Source organism: Uloborus diversus, chromosome 6, assembly GCF_026930045.1.
Source record: "Uloborus diversus isolate 005 chromosome 6, Udiv.v.3.1, whole genome shotgun sequence".
NCBI lineage: Eukaryota > Metazoa > Arthropoda > Arachnida > Araneae > Uloboridae > Uloborus > Uloborus diversus.
Genome location: NC_072736.1, coordinates 104,034,795 through 104,054,230, shown reverse-complemented (window position 1 = coordinate 104,054,230; position 19,436 = coordinate 104,034,795). Strand labels below are relative to the sequence as shown.

Sequence of the window (19,436 nt, the reverse complement as noted above, 5' to 3'; positions counted from 1 at the left end):
AGTAAAAGTTCAGGTTTTTAAAGAAGAAACTTTTGTGTATAGTTGAGGAATGCTTTAAAGCAGTTTAAGAGTTGTTTATAAATGTCTAAAAGAATTTGGTATGCTTCTAAAGACATTGTATACATATATTTTTCCACAACGCGAAATTTCAACTTACGCAAGGAGTCTTAGAACGCATCCCTCGCGTAAGTCGGGACTCGACTAAATGCCAAGCATTTCACTGTGGTTAACGATTTATGTGCCTAGCCTATCCCACCTAAAAATAGTTAAAATAACGTTGTTAGGGTCCGCCAGTGAGTGGAGCAAGTGATAGCGCCCATGCAGTGGAGACCGCAGTAAGTGCCATTGAAGGTTTTTGAAGGATACTATCTTGGTTGGTCCAAGTTCTAATGCAAAAAAAAAAAAGGAAAACGCAGTAAGTGCCACAATCCGCCTGGAACCTTATTTTTGATACCCTGTAAAATTAGTTATTTGGCACTTACTGCATTTTCCATTTTTACTTCCTTTTACAAAAAAAGGAAGTATTGTATTCGCGAAAAAATTTCACTCAAAAATCGACCTTAATTTCCATTTTACTCACCCCGGAATGAATATTGAGTTTTTTTTTTTTTTTTTTTTGACTCGATCACACGTGGATAAGTGCCTAAGAACGTATAGACACGGGAAAAATCCATAATGACGATTCCCGAGTTAATTACAACGAATTTTCTCGTGACGTCTGTATGTGCGTCTGTGCGTATTTATATCACTTAACTCAAGAACGGAATCTCCTAGAAAGTTAAAATTTGGTACGTAGACTCCTAGTGGGATCTAGTTGTGCACCTCCCCTTTTGCTTGCATTTGGGTGTTTCTAAAGGGGTCTTTTTCCCCTTTTTAGGGGGAAATCATTGTTAATTTCGATGTAAACTCAAGTGATGTTGTAATTTGGCGATACATTGCCAGTCTTTTGGTCGCCAAATTTTGTGAACAACTTGGCGACAAATTTGGCGATTTTTTTTAAAAATCTGTTCCAATTTGGCCACTGTTGGTGATATTTAGAGAGTAGACTATTGAATCACATTAAAATTGCCAGTAATGGGGAAATGACATTAAATTGGAGTAAAAGGAAGTCATGTGATGCACACATCAGCTCGTTAGTCTTCAATTACGATGTAACACGCTACTTTTCTGTTTTCACCAACACATTTTACTTCTTATCGTCACAGTTTGGCGAAAAACCAACAATTAATAAAAAAAATTAACTCTCTTTCGTTTATTTATTTCTATTTTTGCACATTTTTAAATACACAAATGTCGAAACAGAAAAGGTTTTACTTAAAATGTTTTACTGATTAATTAGTGAAAATTTTTTAACACAATAAAACATTTAGATCTGTGCAATTCTACTTCAGTTTCTTTCCATTGACGAGAAAAAAAAAATGATCTCAGAATTGAATACTACTGACGGCCTTAAAACACCATAATTCAAAGCAATTCTAGATATCAAAATAAAAAGGACAGGAAAAAAAAAGAAATGAAGCTGAGGAAAGGGAACTCCAATAACGCCCATCCTCGGAAAAACTATTTCATCGTCAACCATTAACGCATCATTACACCCACCATAGAAGCTACTTTTACCAAGGGGATAGAATTTGGAATGAGAGACCGGATATGAGGCGTCATGTCATCTCACCAGCCTACATTAAAGTTTCCTCTAAAAATGGTGTTTCTGAGAAGGACTCATTAACGGACGTCAGTCAATAGCAGCTCAGAAATGAGAACAGTAGAGGCTCTTGACCCCTAAATGAATCTTATAAAAAAGTCATTGTGTGTGGGGTGGAGGGGGTTTGCCCTTTAAATTGGCGCGTTGTCAAAGTTGCAGATGAGGAAACATTTTTCCGTTAAGAAATAAATAAATACCTTATTGCAATACTTGATAAAATTAATGAACACAACAACAATACTTTGATTTCCTGCGAAATGACGTCAAATGATGAGCTTACTTTTTCATGCAAACAAATATTCAGGTAAATCAAATTTAAAATTTTTGCTTTTTTAATTAAAACCAAAGAGAGCTGTTAAATTTTGGTCATTGGTTTGAAATGAACTTCTGCCAAAAGCAAAAAAAAAAGGAAAAATTGGAGAGGGGGGGAGGAGACTCTTTAATAGAAATTGTTTGGGATTGAAGTTCTGAAAACGCAATTATAGTCGATTTCTTTTGTCATATTGGATGGAGGGGTCTATATATATTTCTACGCATCTACTTCTATTTCTATATACGGGGGTCTACACATATTTCTATTTACTTTTTTCCCCTCCAACTTACCAGTTCTTTTCGAAAATTTTTAATAGTTCCAGTGTTTACAATGTTATTAAAGTTATTAAATTTGAAAGTGATCTAATCAGAAAGTAAGGAATTATTTTACTGAGTAATAATTTTTAACTGCTCATTCACGTTTGTTAATAATTATAAGAACAAAATAAAATAACTTACAGAGCAAAAAAAAAAAAAAAAAAAAACTGCATTATTAAGACAAACGTTAGTATATTAACTATTGTCAAATTGACATTACATAATGTAGTCATTTTCTGCCTTGTGCGACAGTTATTGAATACATTTATTAATTGTAAAAATAAGAATTATATGCCTAAAAACATATACTTAAGTCTTTATTTCGTTAATGTGTACATGTTTAAACCCAGAGTTCAAGTTGCTGATATGATCTCCTGATTTACATTTTCAAGTGTTCTCTTTTATCCCGAATTTTCGATTTACCGAAGTTTTTTTAAATCTGAAAGGAAAGAAGGATGAGAGAAGGAAGAGAACGTACGACTTGGTAAACTAACTGCAAGATGAACTTTCTTGGATTGCAGTGCACCCCAGGGGTTTAAAATTAGACAGTACAAGCGAACTAGCCACGCTAATTACAAAGAAAAGATACAAACATTTTTATATCAGTATTTTCTTCCTTTTTTTTTGGAATTTTAGTGAGACTGTGAACAGTTTTTATTTATTTATTTTTTTTTTGCATAGTGCGGAAAAAAGTTGTGAAACAGAGGCTACTGTGACCTCCCATAAAACTCCCTTTTCGGCAAAAGTAACATCATTCGGTAGAATTTGGAGTTCTATTCAGCAAAATCGTCAGTATTCAGCGAGATTTGGAGTTTCATTCTGTAAAATTGTCATCATTCGGTGAAATTTGGAGTCCCATTCGGCCAATTGGGAATTTCCGCACCCCCAAACATTTAAGTTCGGGGCGCGCCTGAACAGGTCTGTTAAATAATAAATTTGTTTAATAATTGTCACACAAGTCAAATAATACAACGGCGATCAGATAGCGTAGCATTGATATTCTATAATTTAAGGTAAGTTTTAATGACTCGTAAAAATGGTTAATTTACAGTTGTAATAAGTCACTTCTCTGATAAGTTTAGAGTTGAAACGAAGATTGTATTTTTCGCTTGATTACGCACGTTAGTCTAATATGTTTGCAAATACATTTTCGCAGGAATATATATATCTTTGATAAATAATTAAATTTCACTTACCATACTGCACCTGGAGGACCTTCTGCTTCCAGGTGTACTAAGCCTTCTGGTATGGAAACATGGGCTAGAAAAAAAAAGAATGGAAATTAAAATCATTCAAATATCAATATTGTGCAATATATCGTCGCCTCAGAGCAACCGTAAGATATCTAATCCCAGGAATAACACTAACCAGGAAACATCACGAGTTCAGTAATCATGAAAAAAGTTTAAAATGGTCGCATTCGAAAGAGTATCTTTAGAAAAAAATTTGACCCAAATATTGTGTGCCCTCGTCTTTTTGTTTTTGAGATATGGGGGGTCAAAGTCTGTCGAAATCTTACGAAAATTCGCCAAATTTAAAGACTTGGCAAGAAATGGAAAATACCACGTGATTTCATCGCCTGCGTCTAGCAAGACTCTCATTTCCATTTCTGGTCATCTGCAAAGCGCGTAAACGATGTTTCGAATTAACCCTTTACTTGTGTGGGTAAAATTAAAAAGTAACTATGAAGCCTGTGAAATGGAAACTAGAGAGCTTTATCCAGAGGAGCTACAACTTTATAACGAAATTGAACGCAGGATTTAACTTTGTAATCGTGATAATAATTTATTTCAGAATTTAAGTGCATTTCAAGTGTGTTTTACTTAACTAATTTAAGTTTGTACTCTTGTAATGAAATGTGTTGTAAGTAATTAATAATTATGTACGAGAATTAATATCTAAATAAAAAAAACATGCTTATTAAAACTTATATATTGAAAATAAAATGAATAGTTTTTGATGTTGAAAGAATATGATCATGGATTGTAGTATCCCAGCTCTTATTTATTTTTTCAAAAGTTATTATCATTCATGAAGTTTTATTGTCTGACCACTGCTAGCGAAAATGTTTAATTTAAAATCGAAAAAAATAATAATTAAAAAAAAGAAAACAACGGATAGTAAATGTCAAAAATTTGCACAGCAAAACTAACGATGTCGGAAATTACTTCATAACAGATTCTTATCAAAAATTTTATAGTCGACGTTCATTACAACAACCCCTGTAGTTCGAAAAAGTCTGTCACTGCAACTGAAAGTCGCTACAACGTAAATGCACATCATATTGCATGTTATTTAGTCATTTTTAAAAATACTGAAGTCACTTTTACCAATTATGTTTCACGTTAAAAGGGAATTCAAATACGAGCAAAATAAAAATTAATACAGTTTTTTTTTATTTGACTTGTTAGAGGGTTTACACATAACTTGAAAACGATACACATAACGAAAAACACACTGGAAATAACTGACAGAAATCGTTTTTTTTTTTAATTTGAGAGCATGGTTTGAAATCTTTAAAAATGTCGTTTTCTTCGTATTTAGATACTGTTGAAGACTTCAGATTTACGACTTTTCAAAAAAAAAAAAAAAGACTTTAAAGTGTGTTTACCGTTTCTCTACGGTTATATTTTTTTCAAAACAATTTCATCATCGAAAAAACTCTTTCAGTGGAAATATTTCACCCGCAGAAGCATAAAAGTTTTAAACATCAGTTTTTTAACAGTCTTAAGAATAACAAAAAATTCCATTGTTTTTACAATAAAATAAAACAAATATTTCGGGCTGTGACGTTTTCCCCTATACAGTTGCACGTTAATATCCCGGAACACAAGCCCCTGAAAATTTCAATGCTGTAGTCTGTGCCACGACACCCCGCGCCATGGTAGTCACCCCGAATAAAGAATTAATGCGATATTTCTCACGCGCTTTGGTGGTGACCAAATATGGAAGTGAAATGTCTTGTCAGATGCAGATGTTGAATTCGCGCCGTGCCTTCCATTTCTGAACAAAACTCGCTAAATTTGGCGACTTTACTAAAAATTTCGGCATTTTTTAAGACATCATATTTCGATAACGTGGTCACGAGGGCACGCAGTTTCAGTGCCATAAACATGTTTTCCAATGCTCTTTCGAATGCCACCAATTTGGAATTTTTTTGAATTTCCTTGATCGTGATGTTTCCTGGTAAGATATCTTACGGTTGCTCTGAGGCGACGATATATAATAAAATTGCACTCACGTGCATACTTGAGTTCTGATAATCTAAGCCTCGTTAATTCGAACTTTCGATTAATTCGAAATATTTTAGAAGTTTAAATATTTGTAAAATTTAAATTTATTTTTCTAACAAAAAATTTCCCTTTCTCCGCCTTTTACTCAACGCATTTGCTTGTGTAGTCAGTGTATCACTTGTACTGTAGCGTTCGGATCAAAGTAACAGAATGCTTTACATAAAAGCATGGCTCTGAACAGGGACAGGTAGTTTTCGTTAAATATGTAGTGTAACACTTTTCATTAAATTTTATTCACGAAAAGTACAATGCATAGAACTAATATAGTTAATTATGTATGTGTCTTATTGTACACAAAAGAATGAGATTTAGTACTAGTACTGTCTCGTAAAATGCAATTTTCTGGTTAATCCGAACTTCCAGTTTCCGGTATTCCGAACTTTGCCCAATCCCAATTAAATCGGATTTTGTCTGGAATGAATCTGCAAGCAGAACAGATACTAACAGATGCAATATACAAAATAACACACAGTATGCTTCATTGGAAGAAGTTCAACAATACTGCGCGATATGTTATGTGTCTATTAGTCCTTCTCTAAATTTAGTTATCGTCCTTTAACCCTTATGAAATCAAATCTGACTCCAACACCTATTCACTTCGCCGTATGGCAGTGTTCTGAAGAAAATTCGACTTCGTCCTTTTAATCGTGAGACAATGCATCTAATTGTGTCTGAGTGCACACAATTCGATACATCATACTTATTTTTATTCATAGCACCAGACACTAACGGGGTCAAAAATGACGCGAGATATTTTTCCGCAAATAACTGCATAAAAAAATAATCATTTCCCTCATTATTCCCTAACATTTAACATGGCAAAATATTTCTCACCTCCAAGAAATAACTCTGATTTTTTTTTTTTTTTTGAAGTAAATAATTAAAGTACATCATAATAAATAATTAAATGAAGCAATAATAATAGAAACAAGTAAATAAATAATGGTTTGAAAAAGTGGTTTCTTATGGGTCACAAGGTCATAACATTTTTATGATGCTTAAAAATGTGAAAGTGTTTCATAATTTATGTGAAATATAAAAATATTAATGGGGTCAAATGTAAATATTAATGGAGTGTTTAGCGCAGCCAAAAAAAAAAAAAAAAATACGGTAATTAGATGTTTATGAATTTCATTACTTCATATTTTTCTGAGAGCTAAATATTTGCATTAACCGTTCCTAGAAATGTAATTAGTATTGCAAGTCCACTTTAAAAAAAAAAAAAAAAATGATATGCCCTTTCAAGAATTGAGTTATGTATGTGTATGTATGTGATTACGTTTTACCAATTGTATGATTATATGAGTTTTTTCTTTTCTTTCTCCTCTTCCATGAAAAATGTAATTAGGAGAAAAAATGGAAGCTAAAAAGACAATTGAATTGCTAATGGATCCTGCAGTAGACTCTGAGAAATAAAGTTACGAAATAGTGTCGCGGGGGTGGACACGTAAACGTTCTAAGTATACAAAAAAAATAATAGTAACAATAATGCATATGCGAGGGAAAATATCAGAAAAAAATCGACTCATTAAATTTCGGGGTACACACCCTTCGGAAACCAGTTACTAGTTTGGCGACTCATTCCATTATTGGCACGATTTGATCATTCAACTGATAAAACAATGTGAAGTTTTACTTATTCGATCTACTATCACCAGACCATTTGCCCAGAATAATTTCTCTCCGTAAACGGCCAAAATAATAATAATAATAAATTTAAAAACAGAAAAAAAAGAAGAAATTTTTTTTGTATAATTGATAACTATTTAATATATAGAGTTTTTTTCCCCTACTCTTTTTTCACATAAAAAATTTAAGCCTTACACAAATGGTGGACTTTTTAGCTCTTTGACCTTTTTATTTAGTGAACCCTAAGATCTTTTATCTTTCTGATTTTTCAGCGATATATTATAATTCTTATTTGATTTAGTTCTTAAATTTAGGGTCAATTGACCATTAGGTCGTTAAATCGCGGGCTCTCCAATATCTTGCGACAACAAAATTAAAATTATGCGAAATCACAAGGAGAGCGGCAGACGCCGTAGCAGATATAACGTTATCCAGAGTGCACCACGACGAGGTCTGCAACAAAATTTAAAACTTCTTATTTGTTTCAAATATTCTTTATGGATTCAGGGGCGTCACGAACTTAAATTTCAGCAATTTGCAATTAGGTTTTTTTTTTTTTTTTTTTTTCAATTTGCCAAATGAATCTCCAAATTTTACCGAATGATAAAATACAAGCATGCACGCATACGTATATCTAAGGCCCTCTATATCTAATGAGAAGAGAAGTGCAGTTTTGTAACGCTGACTCGAAATTTTTCGATTCGTGAGAGAAAGTTTTTCGAATAAGCACAATTTTGAGAGGTTATAGTGACCTCCCGCGACTTCCCAACGATTCACCCCTATATGGACTAACTATAGTTTAGTCCTTAAGATCTACCAAAGTTTCACCACGGTTATAAATTGCTTTTGTTATCAGTTTTAGACAGGGTTCATTGATTTAAATCAGTTTGATTGAAACCATTATTTAAATAGATTTTTTTTTTTTTTTTTTTTTGATCATTGATTTAAATAGAGTGATTTTTTTTAAATCAATGATTTAAATCAATTGATTTGAATCTTGGGATATTTTTAACAAAATCATTGATTAAAATCAGTTTATTTTATTTCTAAGCACTTTTATTATCACGGAAAAATCTGAAGTTTGCTTTTGCTTATATCTCAGCAACTAGACCACTTAGAGACTTCGGGATTTCACTAAATGATTTGCTTAATCTTAAAGTACAACTTGAGACTGAAAAATTTTAATTCTAAAATAAAATTATTAGTTTGGTTAGGATAGAAAACAGCAAATGAAATTTCCCCATTAAATGTTTAAATATAAAACCCATTGTTACAAATTTTGTTGCCTTTGCAACAGTAATGTTAATAGTAATCATAATGAAATTTTTGAATGAAGGCTTCTGTGAAGCAAGCATGAAATGTATTCACCGTCATTAATCGATAACTGGGCTAAGTAAAGAGACATATTACATCTTTATCACGAGTAACTTGTATGTTTTGAAACATAAATTAGTTTTGTTAGCCTTTCATATTTAAATAGGTTTACTTAAATTAGCAAACAAATAAATCCTAGAGAGAAACAAGGATTAACTTTCAGCGCCCCAACAGCTTAAAGTTTTAGACCCGCAATAGGTATTTTTTCATTTTAGAACGGAGCATTTATATGAAAAAATAAGGTGAAGTTTCGTGATAGTAACATTATTCTATTTCTGAAATACATTTACACTAAAAGGCAGAATTTTTTTTTAATGCTAAGCTCTTTTCATAATGCACCCACCCATAAGGACAAAATAACTTTTCTGGGTCAGAAAGATCATTTTAAGTATTCTTAGAGTTTTCAAAAATTCCAAAAACAAAAGGCACCACAAACGAAGAAAAATGCGGTTCTAGTCATTTCAAACTAAACTTTCCCAATAAGAAAAATATGCATGTTTCAACGCTCAAAATTATGATTGAAAGTTAGATAACGATAAGAGAAATTCTTAGAGAGAGCCGCACTTTTCTTCGTTTGTGGTGTCATTTTCTTGGAATTTTTGAAAACTACATGAATACTTAAACTGTCCTTTCTAACCCAGAAACATTATTTTGGCCTTTTGAGTGCATTATGAAAAGCGCTTAGTATTTTTTTTAATGCTGTTATTATAATTGATTTTGCATTTTTAGAATGTGTTGGTCTAAATTTAACTACACTGCATTATACAATAGTAGGGAAATAATGAGAGTTCTGCAACAGGAGGCGGTGTTGCGGTGTTAACACCGCCTCCCCCTCCCACTCTTCCTCCCACCGCCTCCTCCACTTCCTCCCCACCCCCTCCCGACCTTGGGGTTGACCCTCCCCACGACCGGGGCCGCCGCGAGAACCCGTAGAAGGTGACGAGGGTTTTTCCCGCGTTTTAGATATTTTTCCCGCGTTTTCGGACTTAGAATATTTTGAACTTGTTGTCATGGAATCCACAAAGTTTTTACTTTTTGGATGGCAACACTTGTTTGAGTTTCGGTTTTGGAATGGCAACACTTGTTGTCATGACAACCAGAGTTTTTAGTTTTCGGTTGGCAACACTTGTTGCTATGTTTTAACTTATGCTATGTTTAACGTCGGTGGCGCCATCTATTGAGATATTTCCGGACTTTGAATATTTCTGCGAATTTAATTATTTTTATTTTTACAGAGTGTCGCTGCTGGGAATCGAACACCAAAAGGTCTTAGTAGCTGTCAGATTTAGACACGCGCAAACTGACCAAGCTACTAAGACCTGAGTGTAAGCACGTTAATTATCATCTCAATATAATTTTCACATGAGGTAAATGCACATGGCGCCATCTATCGTGACTTTGAGTATTTTTTTCTGGACTTTGAATAATTTCGACGAATGGTTGTCAAGACAACCAAAGTTTCGCGAATTTAATTATTTTTTGATTATTTCAATGCTTTATGAACTTGGATTATTTTTCATGAATTTGATTATTCATTTTAGAGTTCGAATATTTTTTAACATTCAGATCTTAGACTAATTCGACGTCTTTCGTTCTTTTGATTATTTTCGAGCGTTTTCAAACTTTAAATATTTTTCACAAAACTTTTTTTTTTTTTCATAGTACCAATCAGCTTTAATATTCAATATGATTTATACATTTTCATGAGTTATGTTTTAATCGCGTTATTAATCGTTTACACTGTCATTTTATTATTTTCATGCATTTATTATACTTGTAAAAATAAATCCCAACTCTGTTATATTTATCATTCTTTCGGTGATTTTTTTTTTTCGGACTTTGAATAATTTCGACGAATGGTTGTCAACACAACCAAAGTTTCGCGAATTTAATTATTTTTATTTTTACAGAGTGAAATAGGATCTTTAAGATTGAAAATAAACTTTTGTTTTAAGTTGATGGTCCCACCAACCAGCCCGGTGTATCAAATACACCCCATCAACTTTTTTTTTTTTTTTTCATCAGCCGATGCATACCAATGCAGCTAATTTGGAATATGTCAAATCATTTCCTGAAATAAAATTTTTCTTAAATAAAATTTCCTGAAATAAAATTTTCTCAAAAAAAAAAAAAAAAAATCAAAGAAGGACTCTAGAAGTGCTAAAAATCACAAGTCCCTTTAAAATGTGCTGAAATGAAATGCAACTTTTTACGATTCCCCTTCCGAAAATAAACATTCCCCTCCTTTTGAAACGTTAGTCTTTCTCCGTATGCGTCAACGAATTCACGCATCAGTGAACACGCGAAAACCACAAATGGTCAAAGGGGAGGAAGATAAGAACTTCTCTCTCTCTCTCTCTCTTTCACACATACTCAATGGGAGGGGAAAAAAATTTCCGAAATGTTATCATTCTACTGTTTCATCTAAACCTTTAAATAATTTTATTCATATAATATTTTTCATAAACGATTAAAAAAGAAATTGTATTAAATAAATTGTTAAGGATGAAAAATACTTGTAAATCGAAACAGGGAAATTAAATCAAACACATTTATTTAAACATATACATTACAAATAATAAAGAAAGTACTTTCAGATAGATGTTCACACTTTTAAAATATTCAAAATTGATTTTTTAATCGTTTATGAAAAATATTATATGAATAAAATTATTTAAAGGTTTAGATGAAACAGTAGAATGATAACATTTCGGAAATTTTTTTCCCCTCCCATTGAGTATGTGTGAAAGAGAGAGAGAGAGAGAGAAGTTCTTATCTTCCTCCCCTTTGACCATTTGTGGTTTTCGCGTGTTCACTGATGCGTGAATTCGTTGACGCATACGGAGAAAGACTAACGTTTCAAAAGGAGGGGAATGTTTATTTTCGGAAGGGGAATCGTAAAAAGTTGCATTTCATTTCAGCACATTTTAAAGGGACTTGTGATTTTTAGCACTTCTAGAGTCCTTCTTTGATTTTTTTTTTTTTTTTTTTTTTTTTGAGAAAATTTTATTTCAGGAAATTTTATTTAAGAAAAATTTTATTTCAGGAAATGATTTGACATATTCCAAATTAGCTGCATTGGTATGCATCGGCTGATGAAAAAAAAAAAAAAAGTTGATGGGGTGTATTTGATACACCGGGCTGGTTGGTGGGACCATCAACTTAAAACAAAAGTTTATTTTCAATCTTAAAGATCCTATTTCACTCTGTAAAAATAAAAATAATTAAATTCGCGAAACTTTGGTTGTGTTGACAACCATTCGTCGAAATTATTCAAAGTCCGAAAAAAAAAAATCACCGAAAGAATGATAAATATAACAGAGTTGGGATTTATTTTTACAAGTATAATAAATGCATGAAAATAATAAAATGACAGTGTAAACGATTAATAACGCGATTAAAACATAACTCATGAAAATGTATAAATCATATTGAATATTAAAGCTGATTGGTACTATGAAAAAAAAAAAAAAGTTTTGTGAAAAATATTTAAAGTTTGAAAACGCTCGAAAATAATCAAAAGAACGAAAGACGTCGAATTAGTCTAAGATCTGAATGTTAAAAAATATTCGAACTCTAAAATGAATAATCAAATTCATGAAAAATAATCCAAGTTCATAAAGCATTGAAATAATCAAAAAATAATTAAATTCGCGAAACTTTGGTTGTCTTGACAACCATTCGTCGAAATTATTCAAAGTCCAGAAAAAAATACTCAAAGTCACGATAGATGGCGCCATGTGCATTTACCTCATGTGAAAATTATATTGAGATGATAATTAACGTGCTTACACTCAGGTCTTAGTAGCTTGGTCAGTTTGCGCGTGTCTAAATCTGACAGCTACTAAGACCTTTTGGAGATCGTGTGTTCGATTCCCAGCAGCGACACTCTGTAAAAATAAAAATAATTAAATTCGCAGAAATATTCAAAGTCCGGAAATATCTCAATAGATGGCGCCACCGACGTTAAACATAGCATAAGTTAAAACATAGCAACAAGTGTTGCCAACCGAAAACTAAAAACTCTGGTTGTCATGACAACAAGTGTTGCCATTCCAAAACCGAAACTCAAACAAGTGTTGCCATCCAAAAAGTAAAAACTTTGTGGATACCATGACAACAAGTTCAAAATATTCTAAGTCCGAAAACGCGGGAAAAATATCTAAAACGCGGGAAAAACCCTCGTCACCTTCTACGGGTTCTCGCGGCGGCCCCGGTCGTGGGGAGGGTCAACCCCAAGGTCGGGAGGGGGTGGGGAGGAAGTGGAGGAGGCGGTGGGAGGAAGAGTGGGAGGGGGAGGCGGTGTTAACACCGCAACACCGCCTCCTGTTGCAGAACTCTCATTATTTCCCTACTTACAATCTTCACTTCAACAGGGCAAAACTACATAGATCCCTCTTTCAGTGTGTGAAACAGATTTTCACTCTAGCAATATTGCTTTTATTCCAAAATTACAGTTCAATTCAGTACAAAACCAAATAAAAATTTGCTGTTTATACACCATCTCTAATATAGTAAAAAAAAGTAATTGCTCAACATATTTGTCTACACTAAAACGTACATCATGATGAAAACCTTATTTTTAAGCAAAGCATAAAACAAAATCACATCTTATCTAAGTATTATAACGTTTTTATAAATCTTTAAAATGTATTGAATAGTTGGAGAACTTATCTTGGTTTAAAAAGTAAACTAAATGGATTCATTTACTGTATGAAATATATTATGTTTATAAATGTAAAGTAATTAATAATTGCAAATTTTTGAAGATTTAATGAAAATCAAAAACATATGATTTAAATCAAAAAGACCCGCTTTTAATTTTTAAAAATCCGTATTTTTTGATTTAAAAAAAAAATCACGAACTCTGGTTTTAGATGCGATTACTTTTGTAACTTATTATTCCTCATACACTTGTCTGTTTATTGAATCCTAAGACATACTTAACATATTGTGTCTACACTTAAATTGTAAATCAATTTTAATTCAGTGATGTGTCAGATTAATTTCCAATTATTTCTTTGTTTAATAAATAGCTAGACGAATTTTGAGGAATCGCAAATTATTGTTGTTGTTTAATTCTTGTGCTTTCAGTTTTAGCTTTTATTATGCACTCAAGCTCTTGACATGCAAGATGTGATATAAAATGGTCCAATGTACAGAATTCAATTGAATATGAATCAGCTTGAACTATTTTATGTGTAATTTTCGTCAACAAAGTTATGGTCTAATATGATTTACATTTATTTTTTCTTTAAATTTATATTGCATATTAAATAAAAATTTCTCTTCAAATTTCTATCATTATGATAGCATAGTCAAACTGATATTACTTCTTTGCAAAAAATTAACTAAAAGATAAGAATTAGTAATTCAGTAGTAAAGACTGTTGTTTAATAGTTTTAAAAATAGTATTAATTACAGAGGGAAAAAAAAGTTTCCAACAAAAGTGAAAACTAGATTTAATTACTAGATTAAACATTTAGGTTAATTACTGTTTTAATGATGCGTTGAATATTTTAAGTCTAAAAACATTAAAATTGTTATATTAGAGATAAAATAACTAGAAATAAAGCTAACTACAAAATTCACATTTCATTTCACAAGGGGTTCCTTGAAACCCCAAAACACGTGTCTGCAGTGATCTGCAAATTTTGTGGAATAAACGTTGTTGTATATTTTATTTTACTTTTCAAAGCACATCTATTTTGGCCACCTTGGCAAAAATTGCCGAAAACAAAATTGCCGGTTTTTACCGTTTTTTTTCCATGATTTTTTGATCTTTGGTAAAAATTCTCTAATTGTCAAATTACATGTAAAAACTATTTCCTTTATTCGTAATGGCACTGATAGTACTTAGAAAGAGAAAGTTTACAGGGAAAGTTGATTTTACGCCAATCCATTCTAAATCCTTCACTTTATGGCAACCTTGCACTTCATTCAAAACTCGTTCTATGGAGATAATATCTCTGCATAATCTCGCCGAGATAGTAATGATTACAAGCAAAGTTGCCTCCATGATTCCATTGTAATCTCTAGCCGCCTTTTCTCCGTGAGAAGTCATTTTTCTATTATTTTTTATCGCGGTTGTTCCATTCATCACGGCTCTTCTTCGTTCGTTTGTTTTCTGTCGCCAACATCTTACTTTGTGTCGGAATTTATTTCTTATTAGCAGGGCAAATGCGTGATGTACACGAAATTAAAGAGAGCGTGACGAGTGCTATTCTTCCGGTTTTTTGGCGAGAAATATTGAGCCACTTATTAGTGAGACTTTTTTTGTATGCAGGGAATGGAACAGGTTCTTTGGGTGAGTGAATATGAATAGAAATTGTTGGGCAATTTGGCGACGGGGTAAAGAAATGAACTTTGGGGAAACGGAAATATAAAAAGGGAAAGGTTATGAGTTATAAGCTAATTATTCTGTTCGGCTGCCTTTGCATAAAAAATGTTGAAAAAGATCGTTGTAGTGAGATGTTCAACCTGCTGCAAAATTTAAGCAAAAAGAACTGGACAAATAATTTAGACAAAAGAGAAATGTCACTGATATTTATAATTAAAAGTTTAAAAAAATTAAACAGGTGAAATGCTAAAATACAACTTTTTTTTATGATGTACCATTTTTAAAGATCAACCCATCTCCCTCCCTAGAACAATGACGTGGAGCTGCACTACTAGCCAATTCTTATGCATACTTGGGGATTTTGTGTGCTAAACACTCAGATTACTCAGATCACCCTGCCACTGCCAAACTGTGAAATACGAACACTTAATTTAAGAAGTAAAAAAAGAGGGGGGAAAAAACAAGCTTGTAGTCGAAATGAAACACAACGATTACGACAACGTTTACAGAACTTATATAAATATGAACACGACTAATAATGAGATTATGAACGTGAGTAATAAGAATATGATGATGATTACGATTAAAAAGATAAAAAACCGTCATCGATTATAGTTAGAGCGATGATTACCATTATTATTACTAAAATCTTGAAATCAGAGTAATTAGCATTGATTTTTAGGTGATTTCAAAAATTTAATATTTATGTGTAATCAATTTCATTGAAAGATAACTTTCTAAGAATGCAAAGAAATTTTGCAGGGAAAGAATAGAATTATACTAATTTGATTCTTAATATTTAAAATGTCTGAAGGGACCTACATGACTCTATTGTAGAAGCTTCGCTTCATGTGCCTGAGGTTGCGGGTTTGATTACCGCTGGTGTCCTGGGTGTTATTTCCTCTCTATGTGTGGTAACTCTTTCTTGTGTTGTCTTATCTGTTAATAAAGAAGTCGAACCTTTTGAGGCAATGGCACCTATCTTTTCGTAGCAGTTCATAACGGACACGCTAACAACAAAATGTCTGAAGTTTATGTTTAAAAAAATAACAAAAAAATAAAAAATAATCTTTTAAAAATTTAAATTGCTTTTTTCCCCTCCAGTTTCTGAGATGCTAAAATCTTATTTAAAATAGGTACAAAGCATGAAAATACTCTTGACTCGATTCTTGAGGCGTAATTCCTCGGGTTTTCAGTTTTTTTTTAAGAATTATAGTCTTGAAAACGTAATTGAAAAACATTTCTTAATACTAAGACAATACTAAATGATATTAGATGAGGTTTGGGTTCTCTCCCCTGGAACTTTTTTTAAAATTGAAGTTCGAAAAAAGCAATTATAGAACATTTTTGATGACATTAGAGCTAAGGGAATGGGTTCAGCACACTGCCGTGTGCAGGTAAAGGGCAGTAGCTGCAATTTTTTTTTTTTTTTTTGCATTTCTGTCATCTATTGTACGTTGTCTTTATTGGCTAATTTGGTGGTTTCCGCTAAAAAAAGGTGCGAAAAAACGTCTAATTCCAACATTTTCCTGTTGTTAGTATTGAATAGACTACACATTTCTTCAAATATCTCGAAAACTCATTTCTGCAGATACTGCCGTTTACCTGCAAACGGCAGTACACTCTTCCGGAAATTTTTCGAAATGGAATTTTTAAAAAAACTGAATTTGAGACGATCTTTCATGATGTTAGGAGACGGAGGTTTAGGAACGTATAAAAGGGTAAATATCTTACATCAATCAGCCCCTCCTTGAATATTTTCTGGATCCACTTTTGTAAAAGCTAGTGTGTAGTTTTCTAAAGATATTTTTTTGTTTTGTAGGTGTGTAAAAATGAGAATCTACTCAACAAAAACAAGGATGCATTTCACACTATCAAAATGCAAAAATGGAATGAAATGAATAAACGAATTCAGCAAAAAGACAAAACGAATGAAACTTATTTTTAATTTTATCAAGTATTTATTTGTAGAGAAATGAGCTTATATTTATTGACAAATATATATATATATATATATATATATATATATCCAGATTAGTTCTACGAACGTTGTTTTAGGTTTGTCATATGAATATAATGTATTTTTATAAAAAGTGATCTTTCTTTTTTTTAAAGGTCACAAAATCCGGGATAAGGGGGTTTCTAAGGGAACAGGTCTTGCCAATCAGTTACATTAGAAATTAAAACTTAGTTCAACTAAAAACATTTCATATATTTTTCATTTTTCGCAGAATACATAACATATTCTTCTGAATTTTTTTTTAGTTTTTGCACTGGGATGCTTATTGCAATCACAAGGATAGGAGCAAAAAAGTTTAGCTATCCCTTTCTGAAATTTTAACAAAACTTCTACATAAGAGAAAATTGTATAGAACTGCATGAACATTTGCAAAACAGAGAAGAAACGTTAAAAATTAATAAATACGTTTTAAAAAAATACAAGAAATAATAAACTTTAAGTTGATTTTTCAATGCTGTTGTTCACAATGTTTGTTTCCAGATTCAAAATTACATTTTTCTATAAAAAATATAAATCAAAAGTAAAGGTTTCAAATTCCAATCTTCCCGCAAACTATTCATAACGTTGTCAACTCCAACCTTTTAAATAAGCTTCATTCACACAAATTCGAGGATAATAACTTAGTAGTATAAATTTTAGTGCTGCTATTTACCGTTTTCCTCGTCTTTCTTTTTTCCGTTTCTGGCGTTCTTTTCACCATTCAACCCTCAATCCACAATGGAGTGGTCTACTCACGACTTTACCTGGCGCTAACTTGTGGTAGGAGGAGGGGAGAATAACCTTGAGAATGGTCAAGTAGAGAGAAAAAAATGCATTCCATTATTCTCGACCACCCCGGTAGTACGTCGCACTAGTTTATGACCCTGTAGAAAATCGTTAGCTCCATTCAGCACGCAAAGCGAAAATTGAACTGCGACAGATAAACGGCTTTTACAGGTAGATACAATTGTACATGAGTTCTACCTTGTTATCTGGACTTTTTGTTTTCTTTTTTTCCTTTTCTCTTTTTCAGCAATCACGAACTGCTTTTTTCGTTACTTGACCAAAGTTGATGTTTCTCTGATTTTTCAGATAAACATGACAACAAGAGTAAGTCAAGCTCGTTGTTTAAATATTTATTAAGTGGACAGATTTTTTTGTCGCCATGGTTACAAATCGTTTGCGTTCATTCAAGGCTTAACTTAGGCATTAAACTCCACTGTCCACCGGCATCCGCGAGCCGGACCACTCGTGGGCGGTGGTGTCTATGCCCCAACATACATTCACGTGCCCGTTTATGCACATACGCACACAAACCTACGTAGGCATGTGACCATACACAAACGCGCGCGCAGGGCCTGATAACCGCACAGGCCTACTAGGCCTGGGTCCCCTAATTACTTAAAGAATTATGCATAACATTACAATATATGAAAAATACATGTATTTTTTAAAAAATAATAATGAATTATGACTTGTTCGTTGGAAAAAAAAAACCTTCCATAAATCGTAATTTTTATTCATTCAGCCAGTAACGAATTTACTTTTTCACAATTATGAGGGGCCTCAAAGGGGATTGATTCATAATGCACATAAAAAATGATTTATATATAGTTCTGTGATAGACAAAGAGGCCCCCTAAAGTACATGCCGACGAGCCCTGTATCTGTAAATAACCACTGCAGAGTTTTCAGAGAAGGCCTCCAAATTAACATCGGCCTAGGGCTTCACTTTTAGTTAGTTGGGCCATGCACACACACCTATGCACATACCAACACATGTCTACGTAGGCATATGTGACCACACACACGCCTGCACACTAGGGCTGTGTGATTTAGGAATTTCTACATCGCGATGTTGCGAAACATCATGATGTCACTCAAGAAAGTCCTCCGTTTTTTTTTTTTTTTTTTGGCCCAATAAAAACATGTTAATGGTAGTGAAAAAAAAAAAAAACTCTCTATTCAGAGCAATTCCGTAAATAATATGTATTGAACTTCCAGCTTAAATGCAATTCTATAATGCTCATTTAACTCAGAACTGCAAAGAGTATAAGATGCTCACTTATCCATATCCACCATATCCGGTTGGATGGAGAAAAAAATTAGGGGCTGTCCAAAAATGGTGCATATTTTTCAACATTTTCGGCACCCCTCTTCAATTTTCACACTTCACCATACTTCGTCCCGCCTTTGTCACGTGTCACCTTCTTTTTCAGAAACATATTCTTGCTAAAAAATGCATGATGTCTTCGTTCTTGTTACCCCACCCTTTTGTCACAATTTCACGAACTAATTTCCCCTTCGAACGTGACATCATTTGTGGACAGCCCCCAAGTTAAAGGTTTCACTTAATTCGGATTTTTAACGTTCGTAATTTGTCATTATTATTGTTCACAAAGCTTTGGGTAAAAATATTTGACACGCAAAAATCATGAAGTCGCGAACTAAGGTCAGAGGGAGCTGAGGA

At 32.7% G+C, this 19,436-nt stretch overlaps 1 protein-coding gene across 2 annotated transcripts in view; it reads right to left on the bottom strand.

Annotated features, from left to right (window-relative positions):
• The window catches only part of LOC129224432 (SH2 domain-containing protein 3C-like), a 102,220-nt gene that overhangs the window by 27,626 nt on the left and 55,158 nt on the right, over positions 1-19,436 (bottom strand). For both annotated transcript variants that reach the window (XM_054858886.1, XM_054858887.1), the window contains one exon: positions 3,529-3,592. In XM_054858886.1, coding sequence (XP_054714861.1) covers positions 3,529-3,592 — 64 coding nt within the window. The remainder of the gene's footprint in view (positions 1-3,528; positions 3,593-19,436) is intronic.